The sequence below is a fragment of the Marmota marmota genome, unplaced genomic scaffold (genome assembly GCF_001458135.2).
Source record: "Marmota marmota marmota unplaced genomic scaffold, marMar, whole genome shotgun sequence".
Taxonomy (NCBI): domain Eukaryota; kingdom Metazoa; phylum Chordata; class Mammalia; order Rodentia; family Sciuridae; genus Marmota; species Marmota marmota.
In genome coordinates, this window is record NW_025999968.1 from 21,011,515 (window position 1) to 21,032,054 (window position 20,540).

The 20,540-nt window shown below is 37.2% G+C and overlaps 1 protein-coding gene across 1 annotated transcript in view; it reads left to right on the forward strand.

Moving 5' to 3' along the window:
* Positions 1-17,151, forward strand: part of Gabrr3 (gamma-aminobutyric acid type A receptor subunit rho3) — a 44,197-nt gene extending 27,046 nt beyond the window's left edge. Inside the window, exons 7-9 of the mRNA XM_015478414.1 lie at positions 1,829-1,981; positions 11,943-12,139; positions 16,849-17,151. Coding sequence (XP_015333900.1) covers positions 1,829-1,981; positions 11,943-12,139; positions 16,849-17,151 — 653 coding nt within the window. The remainder of the gene's footprint in view (positions 1-1,828; positions 1,982-11,942; positions 12,140-16,848) is intronic.
* The last annotated feature ends 3,389 nt before the right edge of the window (positions 17,152-20,540 follow it).

A 20,540-nucleotide genomic window follows, 5' to 3' on the forward strand; every position in this document is an offset into this window, starting at 1 on the left:
TATCAGGGTAAATGTGGTGTTATTGTACTCTACAGTTACAATTTAAACTCTCAATTGCACACAATAATAAAGTGAGGGACACATATGAGATGATGTATAGCTCCAAAAAATGTTTATTTTAACCTTATAATGAACTGAGAGTATCTTTCATTACCCCTGGAAATGAAGTTGTTTGGTGTTCTTGAATTGTATGTTCCTTCTTTTTTTCCAAAAAAGGAACTCTATTAGGTTGGCACCTTCTAGAATATCAGGCTTATTTCTCTTTTCTATAATCAAAGACAAACTCAATCAAATATCCATCTTTAGGTTACAGATATTTTAAATAAAAAGTATTGATAATCATATGTTTCTTAAAGCATATATATCAACTGACAATGAAAGTGAAAATTAGAATGTGGTTGAGAGAGAGAGAGAGAGAGAGAGAGAAAGAGAGAGAGAGAGAGTTAGAAAAGGATAATGAGCACTTAAGGATAGGAGACTAGGAGAAGAGCCTGCCAATTCCGTGTGGGTTAATCTGGTCTATATTTTAGGCCTCATACCTAAATGTTTGTCAGATCTGTCCAAAAGGTGCCATCTTGAGTTTTCTACAAACATCATTACTAAAACGAGTGGAAAGGTTCTCTTAACTTTGTAATACCTCTGATTTTGTTTTATAATTTATAACCTATAGCCTCTGTTTTTAATAATTTCAATGAAAATAAACTGCATTTATCATAGAAAAACTAATCTTACCGCTTATTCATAGCAAGTGTATTTTCATGCTTATTCACTTCATCATTCATTGCTTTGTTTTTAGTGAAGATTAAAAGGTTGGCATCACAGTTATTGTGAAATAAAGCAAGGTAATATAAGCTGGAAACATGTGAGTGAGAAAGAAAAAAGCAAAGCAAGGTAAAGAATTGAATGAAATCTGATGTGTGGTCATTTAAGAATGGTGCTCAAAGAAGTTGTACATATGATCCCCCCCCCACAAAAAAATGGCTCTATACTTCCTTCTAATCTGTGTGAAAAGGGAAACCTGAACAAAATATTTGTGTGGATATGACCACAATTTGTGCTTTTAATCAGACCAATAACAAATACTACCAATAAGAGTCTATAACTCCAACAACATGAAAAGAACATTATCTTTTGGTTTATTTTTGGCAGATTTATCACAGTCACATTATGGTGTCCATGAGTCTTTAAAGTAATGAAAATAACTTAGGGATGGCCTTCTCTCTCCTGTTTGAATTTCTAGATGTCTAGATTCCAAGTTAGAATGCAATGACCTGGTACCTACTGTGAACTTTTTCTTTTAGATAAAATGTTCTCTTCATTTGTTATAGCTAATGAAGGGTTTGTTGACTATTACATGCAAGCATCAATCATGCGTTGAAGACTGTCCTTCTTGTAAAAACACAGCAAGTATAATATATTATCTTTAAAGGCCACCTCACATAATATAATTACCATTCATCCCTGAACTGCAGAGTCAAATAATTAAGCATGCAGGGACTGGGATTGTGACTCTGGTAGAGTGCTCATCTAGTACGTGTGAGGCACTGGGTTCGATCCTCAGCACCACATAAAAATAAATAAAATAAAGGTATTGTGCCCATTTACAAATAAAAAATAATAATTAAGCATGCTGAAGTTTAGGTCATGGAACAAACATTAGTGGAGTGCTACGCTCACTCGGGTTCCAGCTAGGGCTGGAAAAAGAGTTGCATTTATCCAGCTTCATATCCTCTAAGAGCTTTGAGTTTCAAGAAGCAGATCACATCACCAAGTGTAGTATGGCCAGAAGGAAGCCTGTTCTAATGGAAACTTTGGCTCTTTTTTGTAGGTTGGTACTATAGACTTTTCATCAACTTTGTGCTAAGGAGGCACATTTTCTTCTTTGTGCTAAAAACCTATTTTCCGGCCATGTTGATGGTGATGCTTTCATGGGTTTCATTCTGGATTGACCGAAGAGCTGTTCCTGCAAGAGTGTCCCTGGGTAAATAAATCTTTCCACATCTTGTAAAATGCTAGTAAGGGAGAAAGGCCAGGAGGTAAATATAAACAGTATTACATGGAGGGGGAAGAGAATGGTGGTTTAGTGGGGATGCTTAGCTATGCACATTAAGATTACAGTATTTACTTTGCCAGTGTCTAGTGCAAATTGAAATTATAATTGGGCTCCTTTCTTGGGAACAGAGACTTTAGGGATGAAGCCTGTGCTGTTGATCCGTCTCTGAATAATGGTAAGGAAAGAAGGTGAATTATGAATCATAAACAGTCTTACTTCAAAAGGCTCTCTTTTCCTTTCAAAGAATCCCTCTCCCTTATCTGTGGTCATTTAGCTTTGCATGAAAAACCCTTATATCATAAAAGAAAGAAACTTTAAGCTAATTCACATTATGTTGTTAGTATCTTAATAATTTTCTGGGGGAGGTGCAGAGAATGCTTGAAGTTGGGAATGTGAGTGCTGATTAGAAATATGGGCTTAACTCAAAGGCCAAAGTCAGAAGCATCCACAGTGGAATGATAGGTGCTGCAGCACATTAGTTGGCATGAGATCTCAGGTGGAGAGACAGTGCCAGCCTCATTAAGTCACCACACAGGGTGATTATCTACTCCATCTAGTATTTTCTATGCCCCTGTCACACACACTGATTTATGGGAACCATTTCAGACCCACTTAGCGGTTATAGAGTCCTTACAAAGTAGAAGGTGCCAAGCTAAGCACTTAGATGACATGTTACTTAATGAGAACTGGAGTGAGTCCCACTTGCTTTCTTGACTGGTTCAGGGCAGAGCTCCCTCATTTCATCTAATTTTGTTCTTTCACCTGTAATGCTCTATCTAGAGGGAAGACTGTGGTAAGTGCTTCACAATCATTGCAATTATCACACAATTCATTCCAGAAAGGATGGTTTTTAAGTTAATGTTCACAAATTATATGCATACTTCCAAAGATCATTTGAAAGACATAAATTATTAATATTAATAATTTGTTCACCTCTTTCCCTTATTAAAAGCTTCAATCTGCAAGCATTTGAGGTTTGCATATCTGCAAGGAAAACGTACCATCTGAATGAGTAATTGAATTATTTTGACTCTGTCTTCACATCAGAGCATCAGTGTCCTGACCTCAGTACTGCAGCAGGGCAGCATAAACCCAAACAGGAGATGAGGGGCACATTTCTAGCCCTAAGGACAGGATGGAAAAGGCACTCTGAAAGGTTATGAACTTGATTTTCAGTGAGATTCCTCAAGTTGACTCCTGATCTTAACACTATGAGAATGACAGCTATAAGAGCCAGTTCTGGGGCAGGTTGAAATGAATAGAGAACATGGACACACTACTTTTAAGTTGTTCTAGGAATTCTATGCTTCTTACATCCACATCTGACCAGTTAGAATTAGAAAATTCTATGCAGATTTATGTAAAATAGTATACAAATAAAAATGTACCCCGTCCTTATTAAAATAGAACAGGCATTCCTATAATACTGCATCTTCTCCAGGCTTAAGATTTCTACCACCCTAAAGTTTTTCTCAGAGATATTTTGCCCTGTGTTTTACTCTGTCTTCCAAATGCTCTGCCACTCAATGCCCTGAAAGTCCCAAGACTACTCTACCCACTCAACTTGCCTTTTCTCAGCTGGTTCACCTTCTCTGCAGAATTTGACTTTATTAAACATCCTCTCCAAGTCTAGAACCAAGGACAGTGGTCAAGAGTTCAGCCTCATCTTCCTCACCTGCAAAATGAGATTATTAGTAATACTTCCAAAGGTCACTCAGATAATTTAAATGGGAGAATTAGTATCAACTGTCTATCTTGATGTCTGGTCCTTTGTATTGGATGAAAACAATACATTTGTTTTCCGTGCTCTGGTTTTTCTCCGCCTGCAGATATATTTCTCTTTCCTGATTTTTACTTCTTCCTTTTACTCCTTAAGTGTGAGTAACTCTCTCTCAAAGATTTGCTCATTTTGGAGTTTCCTATCAAATCCTTTTGGTCCCCAGTTACTACCCTTATGAATGTAAATTACAAATCTGTGTCCTTGTGTCAGATCTTTCTCTCAAGTTCCAGATGAGTATTTCCAAGTTCCTGCTGGATGTCACCTTCAGGTTCTAAGGGAGCTCAGCATCTTCAGAAATGAACAAACTACTGCCTCTTCCCACCTCATTTTCATTTACTTTCTTTACTTTTCATTCTTTTAAGGGGCCCACAATTCACTGAGTCTTTTATCTTTGAAGCCTCAATTTCCTTCTTAGTCTTCAGCAATGGTTCTCAAACTCTGGTGTTAGGACTTAATTTATACTCTTAAAAATTCTTGAGGACCCAAGAGAATTATATCTAACATTCTTAGCCATAATAGATTTTAAAACAGAAATATATATATATATATATATATATATATATATATATACACACACATATACATATATGTATAAATTTATACATGTGTATGTATAAATTTAAGGATAGCAATAATAAAGTCATTACAAGTTAACATGATAAAATATTGTATAAAATAATTTTTTAAATAAAAAAATTAGTGTAGCATTGTTTTATATTTTTGCAAACATTTAACATCTTGCTCTAGGGCAACTGAATTCTTATCCTTGCTTCTGTTGCAGGACTGGAGCCTTCAGGAAACTGAGTTAGTACAAAAGCCCCCTCTTCGAACTTTGATTCTTGTGATCATGTCAGAAAGATTTTAGATGTGTCACTCAGAGTAACAGGCAATGAGTTTATTGAAGTGATAGAAAAAGGAAAAGGGATACTCTGAAGGAAGAGAATGGGTCCTCTCAGAGAAGAGACAACAGTGTACCTCTCCTGCTCTCCAGTTTTATTGTGGATCTCAGAGAAATTTCCAGAAAGTCTCACCCAGGTTGTTGACTGACAGCAGAATAACATCAGACTTTCAAGTCCCTACAACCCTGACAACTCTCAGTGACTTTAGCCCATGCTGACTGGTTCTAATTGGATTCTTAGCCATACATTCCTTCAGATTTTATGGTTAGAAGAAATTATCTTTATCTCCCTGAATTACAGGATCTAATCTCTGAAAAGGATCACAAACTCACATATATTTCCCCTTCATGTTAACTTGGATTTTTGTTTTTGTTTGTTTGTTTTTATAGTAACAGGCATGAGTTTATTAGAAGGAACAGGAAAGGGGAAAAGAGGACACTCTCAAGTGAGAGGAGTGGGTCCTCTCAGAGTGGCAAACTCCACCGCACCTCTCCTGTCCTCCAGTTTTATTGGGATTCCTAGGGAAGTTTCCAAAGAGTCCCACCAAGTTTCACCTCTTGACTTAACTGACAGAAATAGAAATTGCATGGATCACCTCAAAGAGAGGATGGCATGGTGCTCAGAGTTGGGAGGTTTAAGGATATTGGGTCTCCTGTTTTGTTTTATACTTTGAACAGCCCTCAGCAAGTTTTCTTTGTGAGAGTTTAGACATTTTGATTGTCAGAATGATTGAGGGTTGTGATAACTTTGGTGATAAAGGAGGGTCCAGGCCACCTGGTAGAGTGTGACATGATCCTGAAACAATATTTTTCTTAAGTGAATGTAATTTTGGCTAAGGGAGATTTTAACACCCCTGGGCCCATCTTCCAGGTGTTTGCCTTATTTTTAAGGCTCCCATGGATTTTTGTCACCCTTCATTGTCCTTTCCTTTCTTACCTACTCATGGCTAATGAGCTATTGAACTAATGAGCTAATGAACATTACTCCCCTAGAGGACTCAAATTCCTAAATTCTTTTACAGTGTTTATATGTTGATTAGATCAGGGTACTTCCTGCTGAGACAGGGTAAAGTTGGGAGGGAAGTGACCCTAAGTTCTAGTTCTCTATCAGTGGGGCATAAACATTAAGAGTATTTAGCACTAGGGCAGTCCAAAAGTCCAAGCTGGTGGCAGGTGAGTAACTGGACAAAAAGCATACATAAGGCAGGGCTCATGCTTAGAGGTGAATTAGAGCTCCCACCAATATAAGTCTTGAGTGAGGTCCTAGGATGTTCTACTGGTCTGGAGATAAAGAAGAGAGACTAAGAGGACGAAAAAAATGTCTCCTCACCCTAATGGATATTGAGGTTCAAAATCTTATAATTGCTGGCCTTCATATTCCACAAAGGCATTCCCTAAGGCCAAGAACCTTTACAGTTGCCAGTGGGCAAGCTTTGCCCGCCTCCCTCCCCAAAAGACCAAGGGTAAAAGCCTCAATTCTTAAACCTAAGGGCTATGACATCTGAGTTTCAATCAAGAGATCTTTTGGTCCTCACTAGAGTGTGCTGTAGCCAAAAATAAATAAATAAATAATGTCAAGATGTTTCAGCTAGTCGCCAAGAATCTGAAGTGGAGAATAGAGGTTCAGAAGAGACTAATAAAGAAAGTAGCCAGGAAATAATCAGGGTAATACGCAATAACCAGGCAGCAAACACCAAACATTACACCAGTGCAAACACCAAATGCACAAAGCTGAGACAGGTGAGGAGGGCCCCTCTTCACCCTGATTCTTGCTATCATGCCAGAAAGATTTCAGGCCTGCCTTTCAGAGTAGAGGCATGAGTTTATTAGAAGGGATGAGGAAGGGGAAAGGGGGACATTCTCAAGAGAGAGAGTGGGTCCTCTCAGGAGAAGGAACCAGCTTTTATTTTAGTATAAAGAATTATTTCATATATATTTCTTGTTTCATCAACCAGACTGTTTTACAGTGTGCATTCAAGAGTCATAATTTAATAAAATTAACAGTTTTTGCTGTGAGTGCTGGGAGGTGGAAAATACAGTGACAACTAGGTCAGCTTGGTGCTGCAGACTTGGTTCACACTGAGGCAACCAGCAGTGTTACCCCCACAGATCCAGCACCATCAGTGCAAATGTCAACCCAGGGAAAACAGCAAACAATGTCTTGGCGATATTGTCATATTCATTTTTACTAACCAGAGCCCCTGAAAAAGTCTTGGAAACCCCAAGGGGTCAACAGAACTGTAGTTCTGAAGTATCTAAACCTTTGTGGTTTTCAAATCAGCTTAGCATCCGTTTTCTGTTTATCCTGTTTTAACCAGTGCTGTGACCTTTGCTGACTTCCCCCTGGAATGTCCCAGCAGAGGACTTCCTGCCTAGGGTCATCTTTCAAGAGAATAAGGAGGAGGAGAAATCCAGCCCTTGCTCTTTGAGACACATGGGGGGTAGTGTGCTCCGGAGGAAAGGACACCTTTTACTAATTTACACTAAGCTGTAGCATAGGCCTCCTAATTGCCTATATTATTTCACCTCCTGTTCTTCTTGAGCCAGGTCAAACCTTCTACCAGAATAATATCTCCAAAATGCAAATGTGATCACACGAATGCACCCCCATTCCAAAGTGCTAATGAGGTAAAGACTCTCAGCTTGGAATCCAAGGTGCCCTGAGAGTTTCCAGATTCAAAACACTTGGTTTAATTTGAATTTTAGATAAGTACCAAATAGTGTTGCTAAATCGGAAGCCCTCTCCTTTCCCAATATGCTTAAACTAAAGCTTTAGCCAGTTGGGATATTGAGTGTTCTCAAACAGGTGTCATTTCTTAGTGCATTTGTTATGGCTATCTCTCCACCTAGAATGTACTCCCTACTTCTGTCCGTCCATCAAAATCCTGTCATCTCCGTGCAGCCAGAAGTGTTTGACGATGGCTTCAAGCACACATGCTCATTCTCATTTTTGAACAACTTGGCATTTTGTGTTTTCCCCTATCTGTGGGCAGGGGTAACTGTCTTGTCTCCTCCATTAGTAGAGCTTCTGAGGGACAGGGATCACTGTGCCATTCTTTTATCCCTGCAGTGACTAGCACAGAGTCTATACATAATTTACATTAATATATAGCTGTTATGTCACCAGCATTTACCCCATAGTGATTTTAATAATTGTTTTTAGTTACTAACTGGAAACAATGAAGGATGATTCATTTTCTGGAGAAGATCCACATTTGTCAAGTTTCAGGTATAGAACAATAGAAGCTGGACCACTTGGAAGTATCAATTGTGATTAGGCAATTCTCATGAGAGAATAGCTATCATAATTTGGAATGTGTGATGAGTCAGAAATATTATGCTTCTCAAGTTGTTGTGGTGAAGAGAGAACGTGAGGTGATTATAAAGTTATTCAAGGCTATTTTCAGACTCATCAAGGAGGAGCAGGACTATTATATATCTTCTTATTCCACCTCCCTACTCCTTGCCTCGTTTCCATCACTCTTGCTTGCCCCTGCACAAAGTTATTATGCCATTTTCTATACTATGTATTACATAATGGGGCCTTTACTGGGAAACAGATGTGGTAGACAAAGACAATCGATGTTTTCAGGCATGTAGTCCCTTGTAGAGAAAAATGTTTTCTAACAGAGGATATGCCATTTACTTAGAAAAGTGAATATTTTGGGAATGGGACAAGCCCAATTCATTTAACCATCATGGAGATGGCCAGAACTTCTGATAGTCACTGGATTCTGGTACTGCCTTTGAAGGCAAATGGTTATTAGTGTCTAGCCATAGAGTGTTTGAATATCCTGTCTGTCTTCCTTTCTCTTCTTTGTATTTTCTTTCACCCTAGACCTGTAAGGAACATGTTTTCACTTGTTTGAAGGTAAATGGAGATAATCTCTCCCTTCAAAATAACTACCCGCAATACAGCTACTAAAGGGGTACACAACCTCAGTAGTTCTAGGAGAGAAGCCTGTCTGCTTTACTGCTCTCACACTGGTCAACAAACCTCTCCACGACACATGACTAAAAATGGCCAGTGAAACACAAAGATGAATAATTCTCCTGGACTGTCCTTAATTCACCCCATGCATATCCTTAAAAGTTAATATGATGAAGCTGTAAGGGCTCAGGGGAGATAAATGACCAGACTAAATATTTTCTCATAACACCTTCCTAACTATGCATAGCAATATCAGTAGATGGGAAGATAATTTTCTAATCTCAACACATGACCTTTCTTTGACTAAATGGTCACTTCATATAATTCAAAACTCCTTTATTGGGATGTTAACTTTAATGGATCTATAAGGAATACTGTTTGTCAAGATTAATGTATTTCCAGGGGGTGTTTCAAGACATAATAGGTGTGCTTAATGTAGCTTTATAGTCCTGACTTCAAGTTCTATTGCTTTAGGAATTTATATATGAGTTTTCACATCATTCAACCCCTTACCCAACAATCACTTCCCTCTACTTTCTTATTCTTTTTTTTAATTCACTTGTTCATTTTAAACAAGGAAAACCTAGTACGCTGGGTTTGAAATGAATAAAGCTATCGTGAATTAGTTAGACTCAACACCCTATTAAAGAAAACTATGGATAGTTTATTGCTCTCTGGCCAACATAAATAATGCAACTCTTTTTTATGAGCCCAGTACTCATCAAATCCAAATACATGGCAAGCATTTTTGCCATGTACATGTGTGTCTTTGTTCCAAACCATTATTTTATCTACACCCATATTTTTGTCTATTGAAAAAAAAATTGAAGCTGAGTATGGTGACTCAGGCCTGTAATCCTAGTCACACAGGAGGGAGGACAGCAAGCTTAAGACCAGCCTGAGCAACATAGGGAGACCCTGTCTCAAATTTTAAAAAATAAATAGAAAGGGCTGGGGATATGACTCAGTGAGAGTGCTTGACTAACATGCACAAGACAAGACCCTGGGTTTGATCCTCAGTATTGAAGGGAAAAAAAAAATTGAAGCTTTATCTTCCATATCTTAGAAAATCAGAGCAGATATTTAAAGTTGCTTTGTATGTAAAAAAGTATAGGTTCACAGTGGCTTGGGGAGCTGAGGCAGGAAGATGGCAAGTTCAAAGCCAGCCTTAGCAACTTAGTGAGGCCCTAAACAACCTAGCAAGACTTTGTCTCTAAATAAAGAAATATAAGAAAGGGCTGTGGATGTGGCTCAGTGGTTAAGCATTCTTAGGTTTAATCCCCAGTACAAAAAAAAAAAAAAAAGAAAGAAAGAAAAACTTAGGTTCAGCACTCAGAGGGAAAGATCTGAATTCTGAATTCTTCTTACAAAATTTGAGCTACTTAACTACTCTTAGCTCATATTCCTTTTTTTAATAAAAATATTTTTAGTTGCAGATGGACATAATACCTTTAATGTGTTTATTTAGTTGTTTTTTTTTTAATGTGGTGCTGGGGATCAAGCCCAATGCCTCATGTATAAAGCAAGTGCTTTACCACTGAGCCACAATCCTAGCCCTCATATTTCTTTCTGCAACATGTGGCTACTTAATACTTACCTCGGTGTGTGGTAGGTAAACATTTAATTAAAGCAAACAGTTTTCAGGCAATAATCTTGGCTTCAGTTATCCCTGTAATGTTAATAAAAAATTTTCACATCTCTACATTTCTATAACAAATATTTTTTAAGCCAGAGAATGCAAACAATATACACTCATGTAAAGATTGTTGATTTTACCATTGTTGATGGGAAACCTGGAACTCAGTGAGACAGTGGCCTGACTTTAATGTTAAGAGCTAGAATAACACTTAGGTTTCTTATTCTGGAGTTCAGATCAATGTCAAGGTGAGATTCTGGGTCCTTCCATGGTGGCTGTCAAATTACAGGATTGTACTGGTCTTGATTATACAAACTAAAAACTTCATTTGAAATTGAATGGCTCTATAGAGTTTTCATTGTGTTTAATATGGGCTCGCTCAGATGGGAACCTCACAGAAGTACTGTATAAAGGACAGAGGTGTGTTGGTGAAACCTGTCCACACGCTGTGTCTATACATTTAGGAATAAATCATGGTGCTCTTCCTGCTGTTCGGGACTCTTCACAACTTTGAAAAATCATTAAGGATTCCATTTGCACCTCCCTAGTGGGAAGTTAAGAAATAAAATCATACCAGCCAGTGTACATTTGAAATATTTACAATACTACTCTTTTTCTCTAGGCAGTACTCTTGCAATAACATTCTGAGAAATTAGGGTAGACATAGAAGGGCCCTTCTCAAAGCCAGGATTTTGTTAAAAAAGTCTCAGAGTCACTTCTTCCTCCATGGCCCTCCAAAACTCTGGTCTCTTCACCTCTGATTCTCATGCAAGAGAACAAAGAGGGGAACAGAAAGGGGATCCCTCAAAAAAGGAGAGGAAGAGAAGAGAAGGAAGGTGGAGAATGCAGAAGAGGGAAATAATTGGACTGGCACTTAACAGTTTCTCAGTAAATGTTTACAGTGGGCTGAATCCCCACTAGCACAGGTATACTCAGTTGAACTGTAGTTTCATTAATAATGAAAAAAGAAAATCATGATGGATTTTGAGTATTTTCTATGAAAGAACATTATGGAGAACAGTAATCCTTAATGCTACCAAACATCATTCGAAAAGAAATGAATTCAGAGCTCGGGTTGTGGCTCAGCAGTAGAATGCTCGCCTAGCATGTGCGAGGTACTGGGTTCAATCCTCGGCACCACATAAAAATAAATAAATAAATGTCCAACTACAACCAAAAAAATAATAATAATAATAACAAAAAGAAATAAATAAAAAGAAATGAGCTCCCCTGTAGCATGAAAGAGTAAAGGTGGGCATGAAGATAATTTCTTTAATAGGAAAAGTTGTGAAATAATGGGAAAGGTTAGTGGAAATGACTTTGGGATTTCTTTCTCAGAGCACATTTTTAGCTATCTGGGATGATTAGAAGTAGTCCATCTGAGGGCAGGAGAAAGATAGGCCTGGCTCTGTGTTTCTAGATGAAAGAAAGGACACATTGTGGGCAATAGGGGTGAGGGCAAGGAAAAGATGTGGAAATAGCCAATGAGAGCTTTTTCAGCTAGCAGATTAAAATGCAGAGATCCATCCCTCCTATTGCTAATCTCCAGACTGATATTGTTCTAGAAAGGCACCAGCTGGGTGGAGCCAGCACCAAATCCAGGAAACGAATGTCACTAAGCTCGTCCTTATTCTTGAATGGCAGGAATCACCACAGTGCTGACCATGTCCACCATCATCACTGGCGTGAGTGCCTCCATGCCCCAGGTGTCCTACATCAAGGCTGTGGATGTGTACTTGTGGGTCAGCTCCCTCTTTGTGTTTCTGTCAGTCATTGAGTATGCAGCTGTGAATTACCTCACCACTATGGAAGAGCGAAAGCAATTCAAGAACAGAAGGAAGGTACTGCCTTGCTTTGACTATCAGATCCCTTTGCCATGTGGGAAACCCTATCCCCTTCTATAACCCTCTCCCAATAGAACTACAAGCCCTTGTATTAAGTCTATATGCCTTGGCAAGTTGTCAGATTTACAGGAGATGACAATTTAATTTTGAACTTTAATCTCTCTTCTACTTTGGCTGGTTTCCTCAGCATCCTCATTCACTTTATGGGGAGTTTTTGTGCACAAAGGATTTCTCTGAGTGTGCCCCTCTCCCCTGACTGTACCCTTTGAAAAAAAGAGATTGTTGCACAAACCACAGCCTCTGAAGTGGATGATGATGATGATGATAGCTAACAGCATAAATGGTCATAGTATATCGACATAATGCCAACTTTCTAACACATATTATGTAATTTAATTCTACTAGTAACCCCAAGAGGTCAGTATTTTATAACCCTCATTTCAGAGAGGCAGAATAAGTGCAGGCAAGGTCACCCATATAAAGGGGAATCAGGGTTTGCTTCTGAATCTGTTTGGTTTGCTTCTGAATCTGTTTGACTCCATATGCTATCCTTTCAAACAATGAATGGTATTTCTCTCCACCAAGAGCTGGAATTTATTTTTCTCTTCCTTTCAATCAGAAAAGTGCTAGAGCAAAGATGGAAGTTCCTCCCCCACCAAATTCTAGGAATAAGGTGCCTTGTGGGCTGTATGTATTATTGTGTGTGTGTGTGTGTTTGTGTGTGTGAGTGGGGGGGGGTGAGGGAGGGAGATTGCTTTATAAATGTGGATAGATTTCTCTCTGCTTCATTTCACAAGGATTTGGACATCAGTTCCCTGTTCTTGTGAGAACTAACATAAAATATTGTATTTCGAATCCTAACTAGTAAGATTCATTCCTTTGCTAGCCTATTTAAGAGACAGTGTGTATGTGTACATTCATATATATGTTATTATTTTTACTTCAGAATATTATTTAATAACTTTTGGATTTCTTACTGAGCATTTTGTACTTTCAGAGTGCTTTTACCTCATATTCCTGATCTGAAAGTTCATATCCATTCCCCAATGTGGGTCTCACAGGGATTATTATCTCTATTTTATAAATGAAGAAGAAGAGTTTCAGTGAAGTAAAGTGATTTGCCAGAAGGCTCAGGGTAAACAGAGCTGCCATTGCAATTCAAGATTTCCTGGGCTGCTGACTTCATTCTTTCATTTTATATCTCTTGAGTCAAAGTTCTAATAAGAGCTGATTTTGTTTTATTGCAGATTTCTTTTGTTGACAGCATGGGGCCATGTGTCACACACACATACGCATAGTGAGGTGTTATGCAGGTGTGAGGAAACTGGGAGCTTTTAGATTAACCATGTGCCACAGTGGTGTGTACACATCACCTGCAGCATTCTTGTCAAGACTCTGACCCAACAGGTCTGGGCATAACCTGAGAGTCTGCATTTTTAACAAGTTCCAGGTGATACTGATGCTGTTAGTCCATTAGCCACACCCAGAATAGCAAAGATTTGGATAATCTGTGAAGTAAGTAATGATGGGGAAAAAATGTGTAAAGAGGGAAAGAATTTTTTGTTGTTGTTTCAATTTGGAAAGTTGTAAACCCAAGAAATAGACATGGAAGTAATTTTGGCCAACCTCCATCTAGTCCTTTGACTCCAAAATATCCATGTTTCCCTGCTGTCACCTGCCATACAATGTGCATTTTCATGCTACCTGGCTTTTTTTTTTCATTTAAAAATATCATACAGAATTTTCTTAAGTATGAAAATGAAGAGATTCTTTTGAGTTAATAAGCGTTTTAATGCTTTAATTATTTTTAATGTTTTTTAAACATTTTTTAATTATGGTAAAATACAAATAATTTACAATTTCCCATCTCTTTTTGAATAGGGTTGCACTAAGTTACTCAAGCTGGACTTGAGCTTGTGATCTTCCTGCCTCAGTCTACCAAGTAGCTGGGGTTACAGTACATGCACTACCATGCCCAACCTGGAATTTCCCATCTTAATTATTTTAAAATGTATAGTTTGGTATTTAAATTCCTGTTGTTGCATAATCAATCTCCAGAGATTTTTCTAATGAACTGAAACTTCCCTTAAACAAATCCTCATTTCTTCCTCCCTAAACCCCCTGGAAACCACCATTCTAAGCATTCTCCCTTTAAAGGTACAGTTATCCCAAAGAAATTTTCTTACTTACCATCATAGACCCATGGGAGGAAATGAAGAAGTGATCTAGACTTAGAAGAAAGGATGCCAGACAGAATTCTATCCGTTCCCAGCTTTGTGTTCTAGGCTGACTCGTTTATCTCACAGAGCTGTTGTGAAGGTCAAATGATATAATGAATGGGTATGAAATCTTGGTAAACTATAAAGTGCACATGTATGTTCTTACTACAATTGGTGTTAAGAGCATACAGTTTAAAGGAGCAGGAGTTTTCATAGGGATAGAAGACAAAGGTTGCATGAGATGAGAGGCTTTTGAAGGAGTAGGATGTCCTAGAGAGGAGGTAAAAGCATATGTCTACAGGTTTAGGGGCTAAACCTCTAAAGTTGAATTGAAACCAGCTTCAAAGAAAGAGCAAGATGTGAGAGTCATACATTTGACTACTACTATTTGACTACTACTACTAGTTTTTGATAACATAGTTTGTTGAATGTTGCTTAGATCAGAGAGCAGGGCTCACTAATATTTATTTCATCACTGAATTAAAAGTACTTACTCTTTTCATCACTAGCAAAACTAAACAATTTAGGGTTCCCCCTGTTAGGTCTGTCTCCTTTTACATCATTTCAGAAAACAGTCCTGGAACAAATGTGGATCCCAAAGTGCAGACTCAAAAGGGTCTGAGTCACACATGCCAGCTCCTTTCCCCAGACACCTATGGTGAGAAAGGCCTAGAATGTTGGGCCAGTGGAGATCCTCCCTATGAAATCATGAAGTCAGGCAAAACTCCTTCTTACCACCACCACCGCCACCACCTCTGCTGCTCTCACACCCGTTAGATATCAAGAGCTGAGAGTACAGCAAGGACCGTGGAAAAATTATCTCTAGTATTGGCCTTTGTCCGGTAAGGAGAAAGGAAGGCACTTTTTTCTTATCCCTTACCAAAGGTTCTCCTAATTCCAGGACCTAGAACTCAGTCTAAAATAGTCAGATATAGATATACTATAGCTTATATGAAATATGCCTTAGCTATGTGCTTATCTATAGCCTGAAATGAAAAATGAGAGACCAGTTCTAAAACTCCTTCTATTGGACAAGTGACTTATAAACTTGTGAAAAAATAGCAGCCTGTTGGAAAGTTGGTAAAGACTACAAGCTTTAATCAAGTACATGTTAGATTATCATAATAGTGAAAGAAAATGACACCCTTATTCTTCCAAGATTTGTCTTTTTTTAATCACACTAATGACAATTTTGTTCAGCTAAAAAAGCAATCTGCTAGTATGATGACTCAGCAGTATTCTGGATGGCTAGGGAAACCACTGACGAAGCTGTTCATAGTTTTTCCATGCTCAGATCAATAGTTGAATATATTATTAATATTATTGACTACCTAAGGTTATATTCAGTCTTGATCTCATTGCATGGTTATTTGGTCCATTTTCATTTTATTATGGAAAATATTTACAATTAAAACAAAAAAGGACAACCCCACTCAAAGTATGGGTCTCTGATTAGTTCACTGACTACACAACATAGCCTTCGTGTCTTTTGAATTCCGTAAAACGTTAGGTTTTTATAAACCAAATACACATCTTGAAATAACTTATTCTGCAGCCTTTGATATCAAGTCTGAATGATTTTGTCTAGAGTAGCCTCTCCATATTTGCTCATTTTTCAACTTTCCTATAGATCAAGAAGTGAGTTTTGTCTTCTCAAAAAATTACTAACCGTTGCTTCCTAGATACTACCCTATACTAGTGAGCACAACTATATCCCTCAGAGTTAAACCTTAAAGAAAAATTTCAGTTCAGATCCAACCAGATACAAAAGCCAGATGCACTCATAATTTGTTCCTTCAAAAAAAAGTCAATTTCATGTTTATTGGACTGTATTAGCATCATTTATAGGTGCTTTTAAGAAAAAAATAGAAGACCAGACTAATTTGCATTTTAAAGGAGTAGCAAATATCATTCCTGATTTAAGATAAATGGATCACCGAATGATATGTTCTGTTTGGGGACAAAAATCACACTGACTGGGCATACTGCTGTATTCTCTCTCAAGAGGAAAAATAAGTTGAAAAGCAAATCCAATCGCCTTACATTGATGTTCTGATAAATCATATTCAACTTTAACTCACAAACTTATGTTAAATGATTCATACTATTCAAAGGAAAAGAAAGAAAAATAAAGAGGAAAATATGCACAAGGAGTAATATAATCTAGCAGGCCAGGACTACATTAGAAAACATTGGCATTATGGTAGTGTGACATTTACTTGTATGATGCTCAACTACCTCTATGGGAATAAATTTAAATTTCCTTACTAAATCAGTATGTGCAAGTCTGCAAGACAGTGTTTTCCATTTATTATTAAAATGACTGTAGTCAGATGCAAGAAGCAAAGGTAGAATTCTATTCTTTATTACAGGCAAAGTATTCTTAACTATAGAAACTATTTTAAAAATCTCATTTACATTTTTACTATAATTCCTATTCATAAAACTATATTCCTGACCTACTTAAAAAAAAGTCTTTTCTGACAGATTTCTGGAATATATAATATTGATGCAGTTGAAGCCATGGCCTTCGATGGTTGTTACCATGACAGTGAGACTGACATGGATCAGACTTCCTTTTCTTTACACTCAGAAGAGGGCTCCTTGAAAGGACGATCCACAGGCAGCCCCAGCACAGATTCATCTCGCATAAAGAGAAGAAAATCCCTGGGAGGTAACATCGGTAGAATCATCCTGGACAACAACCATGCCATTGACACCTATTCTAGAATTTTATTTCCCATTGTATATATAATATTTAATTTGATTTACTGGGGTGTATATGTATAAAGAGAAGCCTCGCTTTTTATTTTTCTCTCCCTTTTTGGGGGGTTGGGGTAGGGATTGGGGGTCAAAGCCAGGGTACTGCACATAAGAGGCAAGTGCCACACCACTGAGCCACATCCCCAGTGCAAAGAGGAATTTCTAATGTACAAAATCTGTATTGGAATCAGAATATGTTTAAAAAGCAAACCTGTTGAACATGAATTGGACCATACTAACTTGACCTAGGAGGGAGTCAGTTATGTCTCCTGGCCTAAAGAAGATTTAAAAACGGACTGATTTACGTCTAGGAAAGAGTTCAAAGTCCTAGGAGAATTTTGAAACAGCAATGAGAGTGAAAGGCAATTGTATTTTGGAAAAAAAACATTTCCATAGGGAAGGGCTTTGTAACTATTTCATCTGGACCATTCTTCTCTCTCAATGAGAATGTCCTTTATTCAACCGGAGAATAAAGTTGGCCTGTGACATTAATTCAAGGATAAATTTTTATTTCTTACTATCCACCAAGTGACAGATTACCTAACAAAGCTATATTCTCCTAGGGAAGGACATCCACATCAAGCCAGGGGTCCTGTGAAAGACTTCCTTCTCTTACCTCTAACTACTGAGATTCATATATTATTGAGTCCAAAATGTGGAAAAAATATAAACTTCACTCAGTCTTCACTCCTCATATCAAATTAATACTTCCATCACCAATAACAGGTCTAACGTTTTTAAGATGAGGTATAGCTTTTATTGCTTTTTTGAGGTCTTTGATTGATGACTCTTTTAAAATATATACTTTTTTTTACTTGTAGTTGGACACAATACCTTCATTTTATTTATTTATTTATTTTTATGCAGTGTTGAGGATCGAACCCAGCACCTTGCATGTACTAGGTGAGCGCTCTGCCATTGAGCTACAATCCCAGCCCCTGATGACTCTTTTTAAATCAAATGTTTATTGACGACCAACATGTGACAGACACTTTATTCAATGTTATATTCATCAAATATGAAATTACCTATTCTTTCCATCCCTGAGCACTCAGACTAGCAGGAATAACAATGAATTGGCATAGTAGATGCTGATATGGTGGGAGGTACACTGTGCTTGGTCTGCAGAGTGAAGGCTGAAAGAAGAAAAGAACATCTATAAAGGAATGTGGATCTCAAGTTATCAACAACAGCAGATGCTTTCAGATATCACATTGAGGGAGAAGACTGAATGGAATGTATGTATCCATTAGTAATCTTCAGTAACTTGGTTGAGCCAAGTAAATCAGGTCAAGTGAGTATTAAAGAAATGTTAAGTAGAAAAACCTCCTATAATCAGTGTTTTGCAGATGGGAGGTATCATGCTTCTGTATTGAGCATTTTGTGGAGAAGACATGGTTTAGAGAAGAGCTCTTGGCAAGAAATGCGACTATGTCCCCTTCCTATTTTGGCTGCTGGAATTGAACTTGGAGAAATAAACTACTGTATTACATTCAGTAATACTGAAACACTGGAGTTTATTTCTCCATAAAGTAAAACAAAATTATTTGAATTATTTTATGCCAGGTGAGGAAACAAACAACTTCCTGCTTGTTGATCAACAACATTGGTTTGGGGTCTCTATTGTTACAAGGGGAGGAGTTTTTAAAAAATTGGCTTCCTCCTGGTGCAAAAGATTAAAGGGAAAATTCTCTCTTTCCTCATGGGCAGGATAATTCTTAGATACTTCATTCTACTTTCTTAATACAATGTTTCCATTATCAAAATTTCCTAAGCATTATATGTTTCTAGGCTGTCATCCAAAATTAAACTAATATAATTTATTTAAACCCTTCTCCATTTAATTGTAGACTGTAAATAAATTTTAAGAACTATTTAATTGCTTTTAAGCTTGATTTAATAGGGATAGTATTGTTGTAGGATTATATTTTCATAATACAGCACAGATTAATATCCTGGGTGGTTGGCAATTTGTAGGTATTTTTCAACAGAGTGCTGAGTTGGATTATGTTTCTTATTTTGACAAGTTCTGTATATAATTGATGAGAGAGAGAGAGAGAGAGAGAGAGAGAGAATATGAATCAACAAATGAGTAGAAAAATCTATACTGTTCTCTTCCTCTAATTTCCTGGTTCTTCAAACATTGCTGGTGTTCATCTATTTTGAAGTATAACATTTAAAATGTTTAATGCAGTCCCCAGGCATATTCATTTTACTATTTTACACCAAATGCATCACTGCATACATTTGGCAGTCCAGGCTAGAGAAGGGCTCCATCAGAATACATATGCATTCTTCTTGAGAAGCACTGATAAATAATTGTTGGCCAATCAAATGTAACTTTTGTTAATATCTAGTAATACAGGCATTGCATTTTCCAGTAATAAATATGTTGACTGCTCCAGAGAATTATTACAGCATTCAGAATGAGATTCCAGGATTTTACCTGCTTTCTTCTTCTCCTCAAATTGGTGGTTTGTGAAGACAGATCTGTTTCTATTTGCCTCCTCTCTCCTAGGAAGCAGCAAGATTTCTGCTTTCATTTCTATTGTAGGAATGAAACCACAGTTACCTGGAAAATATATAAATGATCGAAATCATACAATAGATACCTCCTGTTAATTTTCACTTCATATACTGAACACAATCCTGAACAGACTGTACATGATTGTTCACTGATGGATAATCCTGGATAAAATGTGAGGATTTGGGAAAATAAGCTGCTTTCTAAGATTAAGAAAAAGCCAGCCAGCTTGTAAACTACCTAAATATAGAAATGGGCTATTTTATAAAGACTGCTCTAGAAAACCTACACTTTTAACTTAGTTTTGTTGCTTTTATTCTGATTAGAATAACCAATAGTATCATTATTTTAAAAATTAAAAATGCCAGTTGACAAAAAATAATAAAATCCACCCAGAGTTAAAGTTAATATTTTAAAGTATATTCTTAAGAGGTTTCCCTTGCATAACTTAAGATTTTTTTCCAAAGGAATAATTTTGTACATATATTTCAATTTACTAATTTAAACACTTGCTTTGTAATAAACCCTGCATTGTCTGTTGGGGATGCTGTAACAAAATATGGACATGGTCCCTGCGTACACAATTTAAATCCTATTGAAGAATATGTCTAAATTATGCAATTTGAAGCCAAACATTCTACCCTGGATTATAAACAACTTTCTTTGCCTTCGTTCCTACAAACTAATTTTCATATACTGAGTAGTAGTTTGGTGAATGGATACACCAGAATTTACTTAACCCATCTCCACCTGTGGACATGAGTGTTATTTCCTATTTTGCGTTATAATGTGCTGCAATTTTGTAACATAAAGATTATTCAAAAGCAAAATTATTTGATCAACAAATGAAATGTCTAACCATATTCAAATTTCAGCACTTATTTGTAAGAAT